Source organism: Panthera pardus, unplaced genomic scaffold (genome assembly GCF_024362965.1).
Source record: "Panthera pardus isolate Hobbes unplaced genomic scaffold, ASM2436296v1 HiC_scaffold_11, whole genome shotgun sequence".
NCBI lineage: Eukaryota > Metazoa > Chordata > Mammalia > Carnivora > Felidae > Panthera > Panthera pardus.
In genome coordinates this window covers 51,435,589-51,458,900 of record NW_026526666.1, presented here as the reverse complement: position 1 = coordinate 51,458,900, position 23,312 = coordinate 51,435,589, and the positions used below count along the sequence as shown (strand labels likewise).

At 35.8% G+C, this 23,312-nt stretch overlaps 1 protein-coding gene across 2 annotated transcripts in view; it reads right to left on the bottom strand.

Annotated features, from left to right (window-relative positions):
* The window catches only part of CUNH1orf141 (chromosome unknown C1orf141 homolog), a 64,126-nt gene that overhangs the window by 23,653 nt on the left and 17,161 nt on the right, over window positions 1-23,312 (bottom strand). Inside the window, exons 1-4 of one of the 2 annotated variants that reach the window (XM_019448940.2) lie at window positions 20,059-20,688; window positions 15,022-15,113; window positions 11,582-11,739; window positions 2,598-2,710 (exon numbers count right to left, since the gene is read on the bottom strand). In XM_019448940.2, coding sequence (XP_019304485.1) covers window positions 2,598-2,710; window positions 11,582-11,739; window positions 15,022-15,096 — 346 coding nt within the window. In that variant the 5' untranslated portion in view covers window positions 15,097-15,113; window positions 20,059-20,688. Of the gene's footprint in view, window positions 1-2,597; window positions 2,711-11,581; window positions 11,740-15,021; window positions 15,114-20,058; window positions 20,689-23,312 lie in introns of those variants that run through there. The other variant, XM_053894203.1, reaches the window with a different exon arrangement.

Below are 23,312 nucleotides of genomic sequence, written 5' to 3'. Positions count from 1 at the left end.
ACTCAACACCTTTGGGGTAGGGCATCCCAGAGTCTTGGAGTCATGACCCCTACCTGGCATGCTATAGAGGCAGGACCTCTGCCCCAGTGGTTCCAGAAGAATATGCAGCCAGAGAGAATTATTCTTGAGTCTTAAAATCTTAGGAAGTTTACCTTGCTAAATTTTAGACTTGCTCAGGACCTATCACCCCCTGTTTCCTTTTATTTCTCCATTTTGGAATGAGAATGCCTATCCTGTGCCTGTCTGACCTTTGCATTTTGCAAGCACATATACTGTTTGGTTCTAGAGGTTCACAGGTAGAGAGGAAATTTGCATCAGGCTGAATCATTCCTTGAGTCTCACCTATATCTGATTTAGATACTATTTAAATAAGACTTTGGATTTTAACAATAACATAAAAGTCAGACATCGGTAAAATAATTTAAGTGTTCCAAAATTCTTTTATTGTCCAGAATGAGGATAATAATAGATTTTGAAAGGTTACATGTTGTAATTTCTAGAGTGATCATTTAAAGAATAGAAATAGAGTACATAACTTCCAAATTGATAAAGGGGAAAAGTGAAACTTAAAAAACTCAATTCTAGAGAAAACATGAGAGGACATAAAAAGAAGTATAAAATCAACAGGGCAAATGAAAGAACAAAAAAATAAAATGGCAAAATTAAATCCAAAGATATTAGTAATTGCATTAAGTATAAATGGACTAAATGCTCCATTTCAAAGACAAAGAGTATGATAGTAGATTTTTAATTTAATAGTATGATGTTTATGAGAGATAAATATAGATTACAATGTTACAAGAAGGTAATAAAATGATGGAAAAAGATATACCATGCAATGGTACCCAAAAGAAAGCTGGGCAACTACAGCAATATTAAATAGTAAGACAATTACTTTATAATGAAAAAGGGTTCAATTCACTAGAAACATAATTTGAAATATTTATGTAACTGATAACATGGCTTAAACTATATTAAAAATCTATAAAGCAAAATTTGACACTGCTTAAAATTTCAACAGTAGAATAGATAAGTTGGGATATACGGTTGATCCCTGAATAACATAGGTTTGAACTGCATGAATCCACTTACATATGGATTCTTTTGATAGTAAAATACTGTAAATGTATTTTCTCATCCTTTTGTTTCTCTTAACATTTTTCTTTAGCTTACTTCATTATAATAATATAGTATATAATACATATAAATACAAAATATGTGTTTATGTTATTGTAATGGTTTCTGGTCAACAACAGGCTAATAGCTGTTAAGTTTAGGGGAATCACAAGTTATATGTGGATTTTTGACTGTGCACTAGAGTCAGTGCCCCTAACCACCCTGTTGTTTAAGAATCAGGTGTACAGTATTTTATTTTATTATTATTATTTTTTATTATATGAAATTTATTGTCAAATTAGTTTCCATACAACACCCAGTGCTCATCCCAAAAGGTGTACAGGATTTTAATGATGGAGAAAATAAATTAAGAAGAGAGACTGAGGAGTAAAATAGCAGGAAAACAAGAGATATGGGTTCCCAAACCCCTAAGAGGAAAATTTTAAGAAGGAAGGAATGATTGACCTACTATACTTGTTATTAAAATGTGGAAGAAAATAAAAACAGAAAAATATTATTTGGATTTAGCAGCGGAGATCATTGGTATTCTTGATCAGTGCAGCTACAGTAGGATGGTGGAGGCGGAATCCAGACTGTAGTTGTCTGAAGTTTGAACAAAAGAGGAAGTAGAGACAGATGAAGAGTATCAGAGTAATGAGGCAGTATGGAGCAATGTGGAGTCAAGGAGCCTTACCCAAAGGGATCGATGAGAATGATGCAATCGAATGTTTTTTTTGATAATTCCAGAGAAAGAAAAAAAAAAAGGCAACACAAAACACTCAAATTCTCTGAAGATGTGGAGAATTTAATGCGTTTACATTAAATATTCATTTGTTCATTTCGTTTATTATCTGTCTCCCCACCTTATCCTAAAACATAAATTGAGGGCAGATTTTTTTCACTCTTGTATTCCCAGCACCTAGAGTAGAGACTGACAAATAGTACGTGTGTAATAAATATCTGTTGGGTGCACAAATTTTCCTGGTAAATTTTTATTAAACTTTCTTACAATATTATAAGTGCTTGTTCCTAGCTTACAGATTCCTTAATGTTCTAAGAAAGTAAGTTCCTTTACACTTTCTGTAAATAAGTTTCTATTAAGCAAGATGTCCATACTTGATTGATTTCTTTTTTTTTTTTTTAACAATAAGGAAACTCTTAGGGTAGAGCTGAAAGGAAACTCAGAGCTTTCTTTCAAGAAAAATAAATAAACATAAAAATATATTCTTAATTTGTGAACTGCATAAATTGTCTATTCTGATATTTAACGTCTCTACTGCTTAGGAAATTCTTTATAGTTCACTGAAATCTTTCACACTGCAGTTATACACCATATACTTTCAAGAAAATTCTTTCCACAGAGACATCCAATGGTCAAGAGCTTTTAAGATATACATTAATAAATAATAAAGTATATATTACAAGCAAAACCACTCATTAATAAGTTAAAGGAGAAGTAAATATGGTACGCAGAGCATTACCTATTGACTTGCTTTCTTGATTTTTTATATTTGTTGGTACAAAGTGTGGTCTTAAATTTAATGTTTCAAAATCACTCTTTGTAGGTTCAGGCTCATTTTTAAAGGAGACATATCTAGAAAAAATAAAATTAATCTAAGTTAAAGTAATCAGAAAAATCTACAAAACTAATCTAAAAAATAAATTTTGAGAAATGTGGTGAAATTCAGATTAAATGTTGTTGTATTAGTACTATTATAGTACAAAGTGTAAAGTGTTGGTACTAAGCCAGAGATGAAAGTATTCGTGATAATCACTTGAAGTAGAGACAGATAGTAAGCTACTGTTGTCATAGGATTGAGGGCACTCTAGGAAACTATAGTTCACAAGCTGATTAACCCTTTAAAAAATATGCTGGAAATTCATTAAATGAGATATTGGAGACATTGTCAGACCTGAGTCAAAGTGGTGGGACCCAGAGTTAGGGTCACTTCAGATACCAAAATAATATACTAGATAGGATCACAGCGTTTATTTACCATACAGGAAATTTTCTCCACTAAATCCTTTGACTACTGATAGTATGTAATAAAGTTAATAGTATTACATAATTCATGATATTTCTGACCTCTAAATGCTGGGGTAATCCATGACTCAGTCTTCTGACCTCAAACACTCAGCCTCAGTTGATATCTAATCTCACATCTTCACGTATTATCTATATGCTCATGTCCCTGAGATTTATAAATCCAGGCCCTCAAACTCTTCCCTGAGCTCCAGATTTATATATCCAACTGCTACATGACTTCAGCAGTTAGGTATATCATAGGCATCTCAAACTTAGCACATTCAAAACCAAATCTTTGCTTCTGCTTTCTTCCCAATCGTTGAGGCTTCCCCATCTCCATTCAACCAAAGGCTTAAGCCTAAAACTTGACAATATCTTTGATTTCTTTCTCTCGCTCCTCATTCCCATCTGTTGGCAAACCCCACTGGATATTTCTTTGAAATACATCCCAAATCAAACTACTTTATTTCTTGTTACTTCTACCCTAGTCCAAGACACCTTCATCTCCCATCTGAGCTACTTCTATGTGTCTCTCGCCTTCTATCTGCTCTCTCTGCTATCACTCATCCCCTACAGTCTATTCCTAATGCAACCATGGTGGCATCTGTAAACTATAAATGTGATTGCCATTTCCCTCCAAATGTCTCCTACTGGACTCAAATAAAGTTCAAAATCCTCACTCCAAGACAGAAACTGTCCCCAGTTCTCATGTTTCTAAGCAGAGGAACTTCGATTGAATGTCCTTTCAGGCCTCTCTGTGCACCTCCCCAAGCCCCACCTCCACATGGAAGCAGAGTGAATTTTCCAACTGTTTGGTTTGAGGAAAGGAATTTAAGCTCCCACTTGAGGACCTTGGTACTTGCTCATCCTTCTGCCTGTAACATTTCCCAGTGATTGCCAAGGGTTACTCCCTTAAGTTATAAGAGAGCATTTTGTAAGACTCTGCTCAATTTCCATCTCTCCACAAAGGTTTTATCCTGCCCCTTTCTCTATTTAAAATAGTAACCCCTATCAGTCTTAATTCCTTTAATTTACTCTCATTTTCTTCATAGTATTTATCACTAATGGATTGACATTAAATATTCATTTGTTCATTTAGTTTATTATCTGTCTCCCCACCTTATCCTAAAACATAAATTAAGTGAGGATTTTGTTCACTCGTATTCCCAGCACCTAGAATAGGGACTGACACATAGTACATGTGTAATAAACATCTGCTGAGTGTACAAATTTTCCTGGTAAATTTTGACTAAACTTTCTTATAATCTTATAATTTCCAATGAGATTTTAGTGTATTCTCTTTGGATTTTTCAGTAAACATTCATTTAACCTTCATAAAACATTTTATCTATCCCTTTCAAAACATTTATATTTTTGTATTATGTTCTTGTTTAATATCACTGGCAAGCACTTCTAGAATAGTACAGTATATTGGTGAGAATGGGCATCCTTCTTCTTCTAATTTAAATGGAAATGCGTCAAGGCTTCCATCCTAAGGATGAAGTTGGCTATATAGTCTTGTTAAGGAGTAATTTTTTTTATCCTTATCTTACTAAAGTATTTTTCAAATATGTTTACAGAGACTATATAGAGATGTTTGGATATGGATTTCCTCATGGTGAACTAGAGAGTGTGGACTTTGGAGTTGGACCTTACTTTGCATCTTGACTCTACGTGAAGTTCTGCAGAATACTGATTTCCTCTGAATTTGTCTTTCACAGGCCAAATGCAGTAATAGCTATCTTATAGGGTTAGTACAAGAAATACGTAAAATAAAGTTCAGAAGTTGCTTAGCAAAATGTTTGGGACATAAGAAGAGGTCAAATTTCAGTTCATTTGTTTTATCCTTTGCTGGGTTGGTTTACAAGATTGATTATACACAAACTCTGTCCACAACTGACCTTGACTTTCCTTTCTAGTTTATATAGCCTCTTGTCATATTGTTTTATTTCTTAAAAACTTTATTATATGGATTGATTTTAAGGATTTAGTTGACTAATAACTAAAATATAAATCCTGATGCCCAGAAGCAGATAGACTTATGGGATAGATAAATGGGGTATAGAAATAGAGTTCTTCTAAGCTCACAGGGACCTGGATAAGGGTGTTCTCCTACTCATTGAATAATGAGCCTAACGTATTTTACCACTCATTTTGCAAAGGAAAGGGAGGAGGGTGGTCACAGTTTCTGTCATTCTAGCTTCTTCCCTAAAAGTAGGTGTGAAAGGTCTGAGATTTGACATTACTTACAAGCTAACGAGTTAGGCTGCCACAGTTTGATCTATGCTCGCAAAGAAGTAGACTCCTGAGTCAGAGACAAAGGCCTATTTATTACTCACCATGATAGGAATAGCATTTTCTGTATCAGTTCTCTGAGCCTCTATTCCACAGGGCAACAAGCAGAGGGCCAGAAGACTTCTGCACACATAGTGCGTTGTTACAAGAGTGGAACCCTGAGCTTACAGAACCCAAATTTTTTATAATGAATAGTAACATACCTGCTCTTGCTCAAAGAAAAGCACTACCTCTTTCAAGGCTATTTGTTATACAAAAATCCTTGAGAAGCTAGGAACAAGGTAACCAGTGCCTCTTCTCATAAGATGTACAGAAATATAAGAGATCCATGGAGAATTTTTTTCCCAGCAGCAGGAAGAACAAATGGGAGGCTAAGAGCCTAAGAATAAAAATTGAGTTCCTAGCACTAGATTCTTATGTAATATAAATAATTAAACTTGGATTATAAATTTTATGGTTTAATTCACTAGCATAAAATCATAAATCTTCTCTTTATAAGTTGTATTGGTTTTGAGCTGCTTGTAATTTTTTTAATTCATCCACCTTCATTCCCTCTTTTATGGTCTTATATTTAGAAAAATACCCTGTGAAATTATATCCTGTTGCAGTTGAGTTAAAGGAATACAGGTAAAGGCCTTGATTTTGTGCTGCATGGGCTGGAGTTAAAGGAAGGTTACTGCACATCCATGGAATGGATATGAAATGGCACTGGTGCATAAAGGGAAGAAACCCAAGAGCAGGACACAGCTCAGATGGAAGTATGGGGATTGCTTCAAAAGCTGCCTCTTCCCAAATAGGAATCTGTTATGGATAACTTCCCTGCTTTGGAATGTTTTATGTTTTTACAGAACAGCCACTGTGAAACGAAGGTCCAGAGCTTTCGTTCTGGTATCATGGAAGAATTCTAAATACATTTTTTGTCATAAAGACATCCAGTTTGTATCTTTATTTTAATTATATTTGATTTTAACTTGCATAAAATATTTCTCCAGGTAAATGTCTCAGAAAGAATATATAGGTGGATTACCTTCTAGTTTTTCATATCCAAAAATTTCTCTCTTGTTCTCATATATAAATGATGATTCATCTAAATAGAGGATTCCTGGATTGCCATTCTGTTCAAAAGTTTAAAATTGTTTATTGTTTTATAGCCTCAGAGATGCAGATGAGACATATAAAACTCATTTGACTTCCTTTCCTTTGTAATTAACCACTATTTTTCTGCCTTTGGACTTAAATAATTTTACTGTAAGTCTAGCGGTTGGTAACCCTTTTGATCTGAAAATTCAAGTCTGTCTTCAAAAAAAGGTCATTTTTCCCTAATATTTCTTTATTTCTTTACTATGTTTCTTACTTTCCTGATTTATGTATTAGGTATATATTTCCAGGTTGAATATCTTGAAATCTTAGTATATATCTCTTTTCAATCTGATTTCCTTTTTTTTGTATTTTCATAAGATATTGCTTCTATTTGACCTTCTAGACTGTCAATCCTGTTTTTAACTGTATTCTATTTTTATTTTCCTACTCAATTTTTGATCCAGAAATATTTTTAAATCCCTTTTCCCTGATTATTTCTGTCCTTAAGATACATATTCTCCTAAGTTTTCTTCTGTTTCTTCCATTATCTACCTCATCATGAGTCACTTGTTTTGATTGTCTTTATCTCCCTCCTTCATATGAGTCCCCTTAAATGAGGGATTTCTCTTCAACCTCTCATTTCAATGAGTGTGAGTTCCCTCAGCACATATAAAGGTGAGGCTATTTGAGACTCAGGTAATATCAGTCAGTGACAGATAAGATTCTTTTGAAGAGTATCAGTGGCAAACAAGCTGTCATAAGAGGGTCTCTTGATTAAAGGAGTGACAAATGAAGAGGTCTCTAGAAATGTTTCTTAAATTTTTAGATGTATACTAGAATCATCTAGGGTGCTCTGAAAAAACACCGATGTCCAGACTTCCCCCCTACCCCCCCGCCCATAGTTAAATCAAGATCTCTAGGCAGGGTTCAGCATATTTTCCAAAAACTCTCATGTGGGCAGTTACTGTAAAGAGGCCCTGCTCTAGAATGTCAGGTTCCTCTAGGTATGAGCAATAATGAGTCCTCTTCCAGCTACAGAGAAGAGGCAGTGTTCAGCCTAGTAGCGAACCTCTCCCCATAGAGAGCTGGAGTTGACGTTGTTACCTTCCCAGGATCCTCCTGGGGCCTTGAAGGAGCCTGTGCTTACATAACTGAGAAATGGTGTGGGCAGCAGGAATGAGGCATGAATCTCTGCGTCCACTCACATAAAAGCCTCCATCTTCTCTATCCTTCCTGTTCCCAGGCCACCCTACCCTACTTACCCATAAGTCATACTTTACCTAAGATTTTAGAAATTATTGCCATATGTAAACATGGCTTGTGTATCTCATTTACTATCTTATTTTTAATGATTAGAATATATGATTGCATATTTCAAAAATACAGCTTATTTATTTATTTATTTATTTCAGTATTGGTTTTGGAAGTAGAACCCAGTGATTCATCATTAATATATAACATCCAATGCTCATCACAAGTGCCCATCCCCCACCCAATACCCCTCCAGAAATCCTTGGTTTGTTCTCTGTATTTAAGAGTCTCTTATGGTTTGCCTCTCTGTTTTTATCTTATTTTTCCTTCCCTTCCCTTATGTTTAATACAGTTTATATTTTTATTGCTGGGTTTTGTTTTTGTTTTGTTTTTTTCTGAGTGACTATTGTATGTTGGGGAATTTTAAACTCTTCACACATGTCAATACATTTAATTTGCAAAACAACCCTATGGAATACATACTATTATTATCCACACTGTAAATATGAGGATACTGAGACACAAAAGGTTATGTAACTTGTCCAAGGTCACAATTAGTAGTAAGTAAAGCTAAGATACAAACCTGGCAACTGGCCTATAAACCTCATCCTCTTAATCTCTGTGCCAGTCTAATGTCACACAGAGTATAAGACATGCATATTGAACTAAAGGAAGAAGGAATGTGGCCAATTAAACTTCACTATAGGCTGCAAGAGAATCCTTCATTAATATTTAACCATCTTTTCTGTATGCAAGTTTATCCTATTGTCATAAAACTATTTCTAAAAGGAATATTCTTTTGACAGGTCTCATTATAGATTTATTTTTAGGACAATAATTCTTCTAATGAATAGCCCCTATTAATCTATTAATCTAAAGGAAAATATTTTTGGGGAGCCTAAATGGCTCTGTCAGTTAACTGTCTAACTCTTGATTTTGGCTCAGGTCATGATCTCACCATTTTTGAGTTTGAACCCTGTATCAGCTTCCACACTGAGAGAATCCTGCTTGGGATTCTCTTTCTCCCTCTCTCTCTGCCCCTCCCCTGCTTTTGCTCTCTCTCTCAAAATAAATAAATAAACGTTAAAAAAAAGAAAAATATTATTTTTTGTAACTTCAGTAGCCTTGAATTATTTACTGAGCTAACTTTCAGTGACAATTTAAATACCCTTAATCAACCTCCTTATTCCTAACTTGTTTTCTATTTCTTACCAATTTATAAGTGGTAAAATTGCCATTTTCAACTGATAATGCAGCACTAAATGCTTAAGTAATAGAGAAATCACTTTGTCTTTCCTTTATTTTTTTTAAAGGAGAGAGAGAAAGAGAGAGAGTGCTCACTCACCACTGGGGGAGGGGCAGAGAGAGAGAGGGAGAGAGAGAATCCAAAGGCGGTCTTGCACTGTCAGCACAGAGGTCTTGCACTGTCAGCACTGGGTGCTTGATCCTATGAATCTCAGGATCATAACCTGAGCTGACACCAAGAGTTGCACACAAACAACTGAGCCACCCAGGTGCCCCACTTTATCTTTATTCCAGGTAATTTTTAAAAGGGAGTTTTGCTAAAATGAATATGACTCTTTTGTAAAAGGTCCATTTATGAAAAGTTGCAGAGAAGAGTATATTTGGTGTTTAATGAGAAATCTTAGAGACTATACACAGATTAACTGAAAGATATCTTTAATATTTTATCGGTTCCCATTTATCCCAGAAAAATGCTGAAATCCTGAACTGATAGTTACATGGGACACATGTCTCTGGGAGTAACTGAGAAAAAAAGCCCTAAGAATTTGAATAGTTCTCATTCTTAGTTTTATGTAAGAATCTTTTGGGGAATCTTAAAAATAGTAATGCCTGGGGTCTACTCCAAACTAATTAAAGTAGAATCCAATTATTTTAAAGCTCCCCAAGTAATACTAATGTGCACGTAGGTTGAAAACTACTAGTCTGAAGGCAAAGCACAGCTACAAATAAACCTGGGAAGGTTTACATCAATTAGGTGATCACAGCACCGGGCTGAGAGGCACTATGATATTCAGCAAACTATGGAAGAAAACTGGAATGAACAGATGTTGGTGTTGGGCAGCTAGATCAGCAGGACATAAGCTAGAGCAGAGACTCAAAGGATGGTCCCTGGACCAGCAGCACCAGCATTACCTGGAAACTTATTAGAAGTACAAATTGTCAGGCCCCACCCAGACCTACTGAATCAAAAATATTAAATCAAAAACTCTGCAGGTGCAGTCCAGCACTCTGTGTTTTAAGGAGCCCTCCATGTTTGAGACCTACTGGGCTAGAGCAGTGCATCTCTGTCATTAGTGTTCACAGGAATCAGCTGTGTGAAGTGTATCTGCGATCACAACTCAGTGTAGGAGTGAGGTTTAAGAGCACTGGTGGAGACTGGCATCCTGAATTATAATTAACAAAACTTACAAGACCAGGAACTGTATCTCCAGATACAGAGGAACTGAGTTTATCCAATATAACCCATATAACCAGGATATCATTGTTGATATGAGGACAGAAACGTTCTGCCTTATGCTCTGTTACTTAAGCAATCATTCTGTTACAGCTAAAAAGGACTTCCTGCCAAGAATGGGTTGCTTCCTAGAAGAAGAATGCCCCCTCCTCAATGCCCCACAGACATCTAAAACTTAATATATCCAAAATGAAACTCAGACCTTATCACTGTAATCCTCTTCTCTACCCCAATCTGTGTTTCATCATATATTCTCTACCTAAGTACAAAATGTCACAATGCACTTAGTAACCAAGCCCGAAAGCTGCAAGCCATTCTACATTCAGAATGGGGCAGTGATAAATTTGCCATCCAACATTCATCCAGTTGCATGAGTGATAAAGAGCACAAGTCTGAAATCGAACCGCTAGAGTTTAAATCCAGTTTGAGCCACTCACCTGTGTGACCTTGGGCAAGTTATCTAACCTCACCGAGATGGGCTTCTCATCTATAAAACTGCACTGAACACACTGAATGTTTACACAGAATAAATGAGGTAAGAACAGTGTCCACACTACCATCAAGGTACGATAGAAGTTCTATTGATTCTACATCTTATTATTTCTTTTGTCTGGGCTCTCCTCTACATTTATGATGCTTAGAAAAATTATATAGCATTATGCATGTCCACAATGCCAGTGAAAGACCAACTATGACATATTCAGGCTATCTCTTATAAGTACATAGAGAAACTGCCTTACTTAGTTTTCTAGGTAGACTTCTTTTGGCAGTCTATTGGTCTAAAATTTGAAATAAATCCTGACATTAATCTGGGGCAATGTAATAGAATTCAAGACAAGTCTTTCTTTAAAAATCCAGAATTGTAATTACTATCTAATAACCACCTGTAATAATAAACTACAATAAATATTTTATAAACTAATTTATTCAGAATGCTGAATAAGTATGGTGTAACTCATAAGCACTATGAAACATGCCTATGTTTGACGAAGCTTACATTTAATACAGATTACATAATCTAAAACAAATCTACAGTAATGCTTTAAAACGTCCAACTGAGGGGCGCCTGGGTGGCTCAGTCGGTTAAGCGTCCAACTTCAGCTCAGGTCACGATCTCAGGGTCTGTGAGTTCGAGCCCCGCATCGGGCTCTGGGCTGAAGGCTCAGAGCCTGGAGCCTGCTTCTGATTCTGTGTCTCCCTCTCTCTCTGCCCCTCCCCTGTTCATGCTCTGTCTCTCTCTGTCTCAAAAATAAATAAACGTTAAAAAAAAATTAAAAAACAAAACAAAACAAAAAACCATCCAACTGAAAGTTTGAGGTAGTTAGGATGGTTACCTTTTTGGTTTTTTAATACCAAATGACTTGTCTTCTGTGCTCCTGGATACGTTCTTAGATGTGGATGGAGCAATAGCCTCTTCAAATTCCAACTGAAAATCAAATGTCAGTGGTGTAACCAAAGTCTTTTTCTTTACTTGACTCTGAAGTCTGTTTTTCTGCAATAAATCCAAAGTACAACACTGAAAAAAAAATGAGCACTTTTCATATAGGAAAAATCCTGTATGGAAAGGATGAAATTAGTCTCACTTTATGCATTCACACAGAATTTATGTGCCAGTCACTAATAGCAAAATATTACAGATTAAAAGCTGGGGGGGCCTGTGTACCAACATTTTTTATACCATTGCTGTGTGACCTGAGCTACTCTTTTCCTATTGATGAAATGATAGGATGTTGGACTAGATGATCATGAAGGCTCCCTCCTAATTCTAAAATTCAGAATTTAAGAGTGACCTATATATTACACAAAGAAAACACTGATACATAGAGTTATTGGAAGGAGAGCAAGTTGATCTCTAACCTGCTGCTCTTGCTGTCCCCATGCACGTGGTGAATCATTCCAACATTTGTCTAGTTGCGTAAGCCAGAAATGAAGTGAAGAAAGCAATCAAAAGACTTTGTTCAAATATTTATATAGATGGACTGAAGAGGGAAAAGGATATAGCTAACAAGTTAGTTAAGGAGCCAGAAATCTTTTCTAAAAAATTATCTCAGCATTGCCCAGAGGAATAAAGTGGTGAAAAATTTGACAGCAAGTCAAAGGATAGGAACTTCTGCTTCTGCCAGGAAAGGATTAAGCGCTACAGGAATTGCCCTCCTGCTGTAAACAACTAGAAACCCAGACAAAACATACGAAAACAACTGTAATCAGGCATTAGAGAACAGGCAGAGGGGGAACCATAATCCCTGAGAAAAGGGAAACAAATGAGGTAAATCCCACGATGGCTCAGCTTGCTTATTGAAGGTAGTTTCCTGGCTGAGAAGCAGTGAGGGGGAACTCACATCAAACCTCGTGGCCTTGACTTTGTTGTGTTTAAGAGATGGAAATTGCACCAACAATTACACTCGGGCATTTACCCCAGAGAAATGAAAACTTACGCTCACACAAAAACCTGTACACAAATATTCACAGCAGCTCTCTTTAATCTTTTTTTTAAAGCAGCTTTATTTTTAAAAGCAAAATACTGAAAAAAACCCAAACATCCTTCAATGGGTGAGTGGTTGAAACTCTGTGTATTCATATAATGGCATACTACTCAGCAACAAAATTTATATATTATTTATAATAATAAGGCTATTGATTCATGCAAAATCTTAACAGGGCCTCAAGGGCATTATGCTTAGTGAAAAGTCAATCTCAAAATTCACATACTGAATGGTTCCATTTGTATAACATTCTCAAAATTACTGAATTTTAAAGATTGGAGAACAGATTAGCCATTGCCAGGGATAGATGGGGAATGAAGTGCGGATATGGATACAAATACAGAAAAATAACATGAGGGAGTTCTTTCATGGTGATGCGTATGTGCTGTATCTTGATTGTGGTAGTGATTACACAAATCTCTTATGAGATAAAATTGATAAACCTATACACACAAATGAAGGCAGGTTTAAAAATGGTGAAAACTAAATGAAATCTGTAGTCTGGTTAATGGTAATATGCCAGTGTTAATATGGCCTGGGATTCATACTGGTTTTGATATTGTACACTACCCATATAAGATGTCACTACTGGGGGCAACTGGGTGAAAGGGACATGGGACTCTGTAGTACCTCTGCAACTTCCTATGACTTGTATTAATTTCAAAATATAAAAGTTAAAAAAATAAAGAAGCAATTACCAAAGTGATTTATATATTTTCATCTCATTTCGTGGTCGTTAAAAAAGAAAATAGAGATAATTCACCTTCGTAAATGTATGTAGGTGTATGTATGTGTATGTGTACCTGTATATTTATATTTTGAGTATATGTAAAGATAAATGGGTTTATGCATACATAGATAATATTTGTATATCTTTGTAACAGCACAAAATAAGATGTGGACGGATAAACCCAAAGTGCTAAATTTTATTTGCCTCAAGGCAGCAGTTGAGGAGGCCAAAGACAATTTTTCTTTATGTAATTTCCTTTAAGCATAATTTATATATATAAATATGTATATATGTAAAACTGCTCCTAGGGTCATGGGATTGAGCCCACATTAGGCTCCATGCTCAGCAAGGAGCCTGCCTAAGATTCTCTCTCTCTCTCTCTCTCTCTCTCTCTCTCTGCCCCACCCCCGCTCATGCTCTCTCTCTCTAAAATAAAAATAATAAATAAAAATAATAAATAAAATTAAGAAAAAATTTAAATTTGATTGTATATACTTAAAAAGAATTTCCAGAAAATCCTCTATTAGTAACACATGAACTAGACATAGTAACACAAAATGAGAATATTTATGGAAATGGTTTACACAAAAGAAGACCCTAGTAAAAAAGGTAAGAATTATTATTACTAATCATAACTTAAAATTCATATAAAAGGGAATTTCAGGACAAATTACAAAGATTTATCTCTGATTATATTTTCTAAAATACATTTCATTTTAAACAAGAAAATTAAAAAGGAGTGAACTTTGGGGTGCTTAAGTCTAATATGGTTGCATTAGTAAGTTACTCCTGGTTTGCTATTTCAAAATTTGGGTAGCAATGACAGAAAGAATTTATTGGTTTTCCCAATATTTCTCTTTTTTTTTTTAATAAAAGGAGACAGTTATGAAAAAAAGAGAAAGATTATTATTCAAACATTAACGTTTTCATTTTCAGGTTCACAAATATGTTCAGTCACTTCAGAGTTCCTCTTTGTGCTGTCTTCCTTGATTTCTGAGACTCTATGCTCTTCATGCCTCATTTATCCACATTGTTAAATTATTTTGCAAGTCTTTGTGTAACCAAATTAAATTGCTCATATGTGCTAAAAATCTAATTTTTGAAAATTATATTCTTTATTAACATTTTATATTGAATTTTATAAAAGTCTCATGTTATTTAATTTTTATGACCTTTACTTTTAATTTGGTAACTATACCAAATATTTTCTTCCTTTTAATAAACCAATTAAATAACTTTTTATATGTTTAACATATTAATGAGAACTATAGAAGTAGTCACATTTACTATTTGGCTGCTTATTTGATTTTTTATCTTAATCACCTTAGATACATTATATCCTAATATAATGTGGCAGCTATCCAGAAGTTACCTTGTATATCTAATTAATTCTTTATAGTATACACTTACCTAGATGACTTTTTGAATATAATGATTTGCTTTTTACAAATTAGTTTACAACTCCATACTACTGCATCATTAACTAAAAAATAAAGATAATCATTCACATTTGAAATAACATTTTAATGATTAAATTTTATTTTAGCTTTTATTTACAAACCTTTGCTCTTCTGGCCAAGAGCATCTTTGCCTGCTCATCCAGAATATCTAACTTCTCTAAGATTTTTTCTGCCATTTTCAGTCAGTAAATTCCTATTTAAAAAGGAGAAAAAAGAAAAAATCTCCAAAACAATTAAAATTTAAACATATAATTGAATATTTAGGCATAAGAGACCCACATTTACATTTCTGTTTGGGGTACAAAATAGAACTGTAGAGATCATGGAGTAGGTCATGGAACTGTAGGGGTACCCAAGTTTTTTAGACAAAAAGGTCACATGATCAGAACTCCCAGATGTGTGTGAACCTTAGGAATTTTTAAATGTATGATAAAGGGAAATTGAACCAGAATTGACTCATACTTGAAGCAAGGACATGTGGCTTGATTTATATCTATTTTCTTTTTGTTGTGATATAATTTTAATGAAAGTAAATGTGAAGAGCTCACATTTGTATAATTAATTGCATTCAAATTAAATTGGTCAATGATCCAAGACTGTTAATACAGCACTTAGAAGGCAATCAGTCACACAGAAGGAGCAGCTGTCAAGCTGGTTGGGTCCTACTGCCGTAATAATAAATATTCTCTAGTCAATTAATATTGCTGAAAATTACATCTGGGGTCAGGCAGTCCATATTAGGCTTGGGGACCTGAATGTTAGACATCAGGACACAAAATACCTTTCCAATGCAACACAAATAACTAGGAGGAGCTGAGTAGAGGCAAGAATCAGAGTATTAACCCAAAGCTCCCACTATATTTTTGCTCAGTGAATTGAATGGGTTCCAGTGGCATTTAAATGTAGAAGTTGTATGGTTCATAGGAAGTACTGAATTCATCAATATTTCTAAGACACATCAATGTCAACACTAAGGTTCTTTCTGGCTCAAAAATGTCTACGCTATTTCTCCCACATTGCATATTATTCAATCAATATCTCACAAAGACACAAAGACAATAATACATGAAAAGCCAAGGATTAAGGATTCTATGCCAAAAGCTCACATTATTTAGTACTTGATTTCTCTTAACTATCTTTTCTACTCTTGGACTCTTCTGAGCCATGGGGCTGCAAGGCAGATTGTTTGCCTTGTTACAAACATCATAACTTGAAGTTGCAAGTTGGAGATGGGATGTGCAGGCAAGGGTGTTAGCACAATGATGAGTACCTTGGACTTTCTGGGTCTCCTATTGAAGAGTAAGGGACAGATTTTGGCAGACATTTTAGATTATCTGGATGCTATGTGTTGTCTTTTGTGATCCAGGAACCAATCCTCTCATATATCCTAAAAGCAACTAAAGGAATTTTAGTTTCTGTGTTTTTCTTATGCATAATATGAGTTCAAGGTGGGGTGGAGAAGGCTCCCATATTTCTCTCCAAAATTTCTTTTATTGGAGACAAAAGATTTCTATTTCTCAATCAGGGAAAGAAAGGCTTTCCTAACTGTAGGAACCAGCATATTGAAGTGAATGGGTTTCCCAATTTGGGGAAGGTATAAATGACACAAGGGACAATTGAAACACACGGCTTCCTTGTGAGAGGGAACAGAAAGCAGGTATTTTTAAAGAGTAAGATGTCCTACACCTCTCACTTTCCACACATCTTCAACATCACAACAGACATTTTAGGATGCACCATATCATCACATTTTACACACACACACACATACACACACACACACACACACACACACACACACACACACACAGCTGTAATTTGAAGGAATTATGTTGTTTATTTAAAATTATCAATTATTTAGCTATGATATGATTCCTGGCAAATCACTGTGCATATCATGAGGTATTTTTAATGTTTAATTATTTTTGAGAGAGAGAGAGAGAGAAAGAGCATGAGTAGGGGAGGGACAGAGAGAGAGGGAGACACAGAATCTGAAGCGGGCTCCAGGCTCTGAGCTGTCAGCACAGAGCCCAATGCGGGGCTCGAACTGACAAACCGTGATATCATGACCTGCGCCGAAGTTGGACGCTTAGCCAACTATGAGTTTTTTTGTTTTGAAGTGAGAAAATCTAATTAACAAATTATTTTTAAGGGTCAATGACAGTTTTATGAATACTAAATTTGAAGTTAATGAAGTTGACAGAATGTTATTAATTTCAGTTTTGTAGTTTTATTTTCATATTTTGAAGCCTATCCTTTTTTTTCAGTTTGCAAATGTTTTCATAAGTCTTTGGCAGGGTTTCTAATGGCTAAATCGCCCTGGGATAAAGTGGAGGTGAGGAAACACTTTAGACTATGTTGCTTACTTTCATCATTATACCAAGGGTACCAAGGGCTTAGCTGTATCAGGCAGGTCTAATATGACAGTGTATCCCAACTGCTTTGCATAAACTAAAAACTAATCCTTTAATGCTAAATTCTGCATCATATGTTCCTCGATATGACCTTCCAAGTTTCAGTCCTTTCTTGATTCAATCATTTGCACTTTCATTTCATTTCCAGAATATTGGCTTCATACTTCTACTTCATACTTCTTTTTCTATGGGCACATATTCTACTTCACGAATTCTATTTCTGTGAGCATATATTATCATTTGATGGCATACATTTATTTGTTCATTTCTTCATTTGGCTACCTAGCTGTATTACAAGAGAGATATGGTGCTAGGTACTCCATCAAATTTACTGAGGAAGTTGGACCTGATAGATATTACCTTCCTGGGCAAGGCAGATGGGCTCTCCTGTATCATTAAGAAAACAGAGACCATCAAGTAAGAACTTCAACTTCTCTCTCTCATGCCAAAATCTTATCTGCGTCCATTCCCATCTCACTTGTATTTTAATTTTAATGGAATTGTTGTCTCTCCTTTTCAAAGTTAACCCCTCCCAGTGTACTCTAGACTCTATTACCTCTGTCCTAAAAGAATTATTTCCATTGGTGTAGCCTCTCTCTAGTATCTGTCATTCTCTTTTTTTTACCAGTTGCTTCTCCTTAGCATGCTCACACCTCTTCTGGTTTTTTAAAAAAAAATTCTTCTCCTAACCCTACTAGCTGTTATTCTCTCTCATCTTCCCTTATTGACAAATTTCTTAAAATGCTCATCTATACTTACATCTCTTTTCCTTCTTAATTTACCATCATTTGGCTTCCTTCTATACTATATCTGCTCTGGTCACCAGGGTCACCATCTTATAAATAAGTGGGCACTTTTCTGCTCCTATTTACCTTATTTGAATGTCTACAACTCTTGTTAATGTTAGCCACTCCTTTCTATGGAAATTCTGCCCTCCCTTGGTTCCTATGACAACAGTCACATCTTCTTACTCTCTCTGAAGATTCCTTCTTCCTCAGATCACTCCTTAAATACTAATGTTTCTAAGGGCTCAGGCCATCTTTTTCATTATTCCATATTTTCTTCAGGATGACCACCCAAACTCCTGGCTTCATCTACCACCATCTATTTTCACACAAAAATCTCTCTTTTGAGTTCCAAACCTATGTTCCTAGCTCAACCCAGATTTCCTACAGGTAACCCAAATTAATCTAAAAGCAAACTTGTCCACACCTTTCCTCTTCTTCAGTCAAAAGTCTCTTCCAACCTTTATTATCACATTAGTTATCTCTTAGGCACCCAGCCCATAAACTTAGGCATTGTAATGGTTCTCAATCCTTCTCAATGACAAATGAATTCAGAAACTTCCAAGGAATCCAGATTTCCAGTTGTCACCCCAGTCCTGCTAAGTCAGAATTTATGGAGCTGAAGGTGCGGAATCTGTTTTTTAAAGCCATTCTAATGCAGCTATTCCCCAAAACAGGATTTGGTCACCACTCTTCTGGAAAACTCCTTCTTATCCCCTCCCTAAACATACACAATCACTTTATCTTGTATATCCTACATCCTACATATCCTCTCAGTTTTTCTTCTCTTATCCATTCACATTGCTACTGCCTCGGTTTAGGGTTCCATCATTTGATGCCTGGATTATTGCCATAGTTTTCAAAATATGTCTATACATTTGATCCATTCTATCCTCCATTCTATCCTTCACATTTGTCTGCCTTATTTTCTCAAGAAAACACACACACACATACACACACACACACACACACACACACACACACACACACACACACCTCTCCCTGATGAAAGCTTCAATCTATCCCTACTGCTTTCAGGACAAAGGGTCAAGCTCCTTGATATATCATGTGCGAATCATAGTTTGGCCTCTAAGTCTTTAACCCCATCTGCTCCTTCCTCATATATACTTGATACCCCAGTCCTAATGGACCGTGGCACCTAATGAACAGTGCCTCCAATGTGTTGTATCCTCTTTTACTTGTTGCTTGGCTCTTGCTGTTTCCTCTATCTACCATGTTGTTCTTCCATTTCCTATATTTCTAAGTTCTATTCATCCGTCAAGACCCAAACAAATAACACCTCTGCAGGGAAGCCTTCTCTGGTACACTGATTTAAATGTCCAATGTCTGTGCTCACATCATATCCTATATATACTGCTATCCAAGTACTTATCACTCTCTATTAAACCATTTGATATCCTTATTTTATTCCTCCTCTAGGCTATGTGTTTTTTGAAAGCAGGAACCATGTCTAATTCATCTTTGTATCCCTATTGCCTAAAAATCTGAATGAATTAGCCATCAGCCATAATGGAAATGGACAACTATAAATGTTATGACAGTTTTAGCTAGCATTTACATTTATGAGTTTGCATAAATAATTGTCCAAATCTTGTTGAGGTTCTTCTAGATCAACCCATAGCATTAAAAAATATTACTTTTTCTCCCACCTTCAAGCTTAGAAAGGCAGCATAGTATTTTGGTTAAGAACATAAACTCTGGAGTCAGACTGCCTGGGTTTGAATCCTTGGCTCTGCTACTTATAAGCTGTGTGACTGTAGGTTAATTGCTTAACTTCTCTGTGTCGCCCAATTGGTAAAATGGAAGTAATGCAAATACCTAGTTCATGGGACTGTTACAAGGTCCAATTGAATGAATATAAGTGACATATAAGTGTTTGGTAAATAAAATAAGTATATACAAGTAATGAGGCACTTACCTATTAGGGATAAGATGTGTGAGATACTTATAAATCCTGCAAAATCCATATTCTCCATCTCCATACCATTTCATTTTTTTTCTGCCATACCTGCCATCATGCAATCACCAATGGTCTCCATATGTCTAATTGCCCGCTTGCTTCTTCCACAGTATACTTCTTTAATTTTACCTACACTAACCCCTTGGGTCTTGGTAAACAACAAGACTTTATTCAGCAATTCAGTATCTTCTATTTTAATCTGGCAATTCTGTATCTTCTGTTTTAATCCAGCAATTCAGTATCTTCTGTATTGTATCATATGATTATCTTGTTTCCTTTCTTTCTCTAATTTTTTCATAGTTTTGTTCTCAATTTTCTATTAAATTCTTATTCTGAGTTCAGTGAGAAGAAACTAAAGCTCACTTTCCTATAAAGCACAAGTGTAAGCCTTAAAAATATGGTAAGTATTTAGGGAAAAACCCTGATAAACATTACTATGTCTCCATACTAGAGACTCATCAAAAATGCAAAATTAGTTTGTACTCAAGGAAATAGATCTAATCATCCCCCTTTCAACCAACACATTAATTGGGTTGGGAGAGATGATCTCACTTCTTAAATATATACAGATACATCTGAAGTGTTCTTATATGTACTTACACTTGTGAGGAAATGCTCTCTTCTGGAATGTAGGGATCTTATGTGGTCACAGAAGCCTAACTCACAGAATCTTGGGGGTAGAACAGGTCAGTAGTCTCTCACAAGATTTTATGAACCATGAGGCAACATTGATCCCAACTGGACAAGACTTTTCTGATTCTTGCTTTTATTTCACTGTCATTGTCTTCCCCAGGCCTTCAGATTTCACTCTTCCTTCCAGGTGATTACTGCACTATACAGCCCCTAAATTTTTCTGCCCCAATCTTCCTCTTTATCCCTCAAATACTGATTTTTCACAGTCATAAGAACTGTATTTTTGATGATACTGAATTGTTGACCAAGTCCAGCTCCACAAACCTTAACTAGCTCCCCATTACCTGCAGAATAGCATGCAAGCTCTTTTTAGATGACATATGAGATGTTTCAAAAAAGGCAGTCCAGGCTTTGGCTCAAGCAACCTTTGGAATTAATCTCCCACCACATCTGATCTTCTGCCAAACTCTACAACTCCTATTCCCTGGACACATCCTGCCTTTTCCCCAAGCATGTTTTTCCCTCATGCGTTTCCTTTCCCTGGCAATGTTCTCTCCTCATGTCTTCCACTCAAAAGACTATTCTTTATCAGATCCTAGTATGAAAGCTACCTCTTTGGTGAAACTTTCCTTGATATCCTCACATGCCTTGTCTTGGTGATAGTCTCTTCCTCACATGTGCTCCTATAAGTACTTTGTCTTTCACCACAGAATTTGGTACACTGCACTACAGAAATTCACTCTTTGACAGATCACTTCTGCAATGTATTGAAACTCATCTAAAACAATGCTTACCCACTTCTGAATCTCAGCACCAGGCAAAGAATTTTACACCTAACTGAGATCTGAAAACTCCTATTTAATTTGGAGATGTCTCTGACAATATCATTTTATGGGGAGTAATCCCAGTTTATCTGTAATAGATGATGTTGATTCGGGATGATTTACTGCAGGATGAAACACAAAGTTGAGCAAATGGTTATAAAATGTGGCTCTTGTCAAATCTAAATTCAGTAAAATTATTTTCAAAGGAAACTTGGATTTATGTTCTTAATTACTGGCTCAATAATGACAGTTTTTGCAAAAGAACACAATGAAACAGAGAACTTGCCAACTAGGGCAGAACGAAATTCCCAGTCACTCTTGCAGTAAATCTCCCACGGATCTCACTGTGAAGACTTGGCTGCATAATGAACAATTTCAAGGTTGTAGGGCCAATGTTATAAGCACATCAGAGGCTGAGTCACACTAAGAATAATGACATCAAACTAAAAAGTTACTTTGAAGAGCACTACTTCATTTTTAACAGCACCTTTGGGGCTAAAAAAAACTCAAAAAGAAAACACACAAAAACCCCCAATTTAATAACTACCAACATAATAGGCTCTGCTAAGCAGTCTTCATCATCAAGTTCCAAACGTCTCCTATTAAAGGAAGAGCTCAAGAAAACCAAAAGAGGCTCCAACTCATCAACCAAAGACAGGACTGAGTAATTATCTAGAAAATGGAGGCTTAAATTAAAATTTACTTCCATTATCTGGTTTCATCAGTTCAAACATTTACTCCTTGAAAACAAGGCCTCTGTCTTACACTTTTATCTTACACATTCACTAAACACTGTATTGAGCACATAGTAAGCACTCACTGTTCAATATTACATTTTACTTAATAACAGTCTGAATTTCTCCACCTCCTATTCCAAGTATGGACACCAGGAAATCCTTTTCTTTAAGTCTAAAATATCAATAAATAGCCCACATTATGGGCTGAATTATGTCTCACCAAAATTCCTAGGTGGAAGCACTATTTCCCAGTACCTCAGAATGTGGCTGTTTTTGGAAACAGGGCCTTTATTTTAAGAGGTAACTAAGCAAAAATGGGGTCATTAGACTGGGACTTAATCCATTTGACTTGTGTCATGTAAGAAGAAGAGATAAGGACACAGACATCATGTACAGAGGAAAGTCCATGTGAGGACACATCAAGGCAGCCATTCCCAAGCCAAAGAAAGAGGCCCAAGAAGAAACGAACCCTGTAGGCACCTTGATCTTGACCTTCCAGCCTCCAGAGCTATGAGAAATAAATTTCTGTTGGTTAAGCCTCCCAGTCTGTGACATTTTAAAAACTTTTAAAATGGTTATTTATTTTTGAGAGAGAGAGCGAGCATGCGCACAAATGGGGGAGGGACAGAGAGAGAAGAAGATACAGAATCCAAAGCAGGGTCCAGACTCTGAGCTGTCAGCACAGAGCCCGATGCAGGGCTCAAACTCAGGAACTGCAAGATCATGACCTGAGCCGAAGTCAGACACTTAATGACTGAGCCACCCAGGCGCCCCTGTGGCATTTTGTTATGGCAGCCCTGGTAAACTAATACAGCCCACAAATTATGAGTACTAAGTTTAAAATTCACTATCAGAAGATTTAACTATTAAACCTGGCCCATGTGCTTAGATCTATATACCACACATTTTCTTGTCTCCTTTTTGTTTTTTCAAAAAATTTAATGTTTATTGTTTATTCTTGTCTCCTTTTTGTTATGAGAGAGGGAGAGAGAATTTACTCTTCATTTTGAAACTTTAC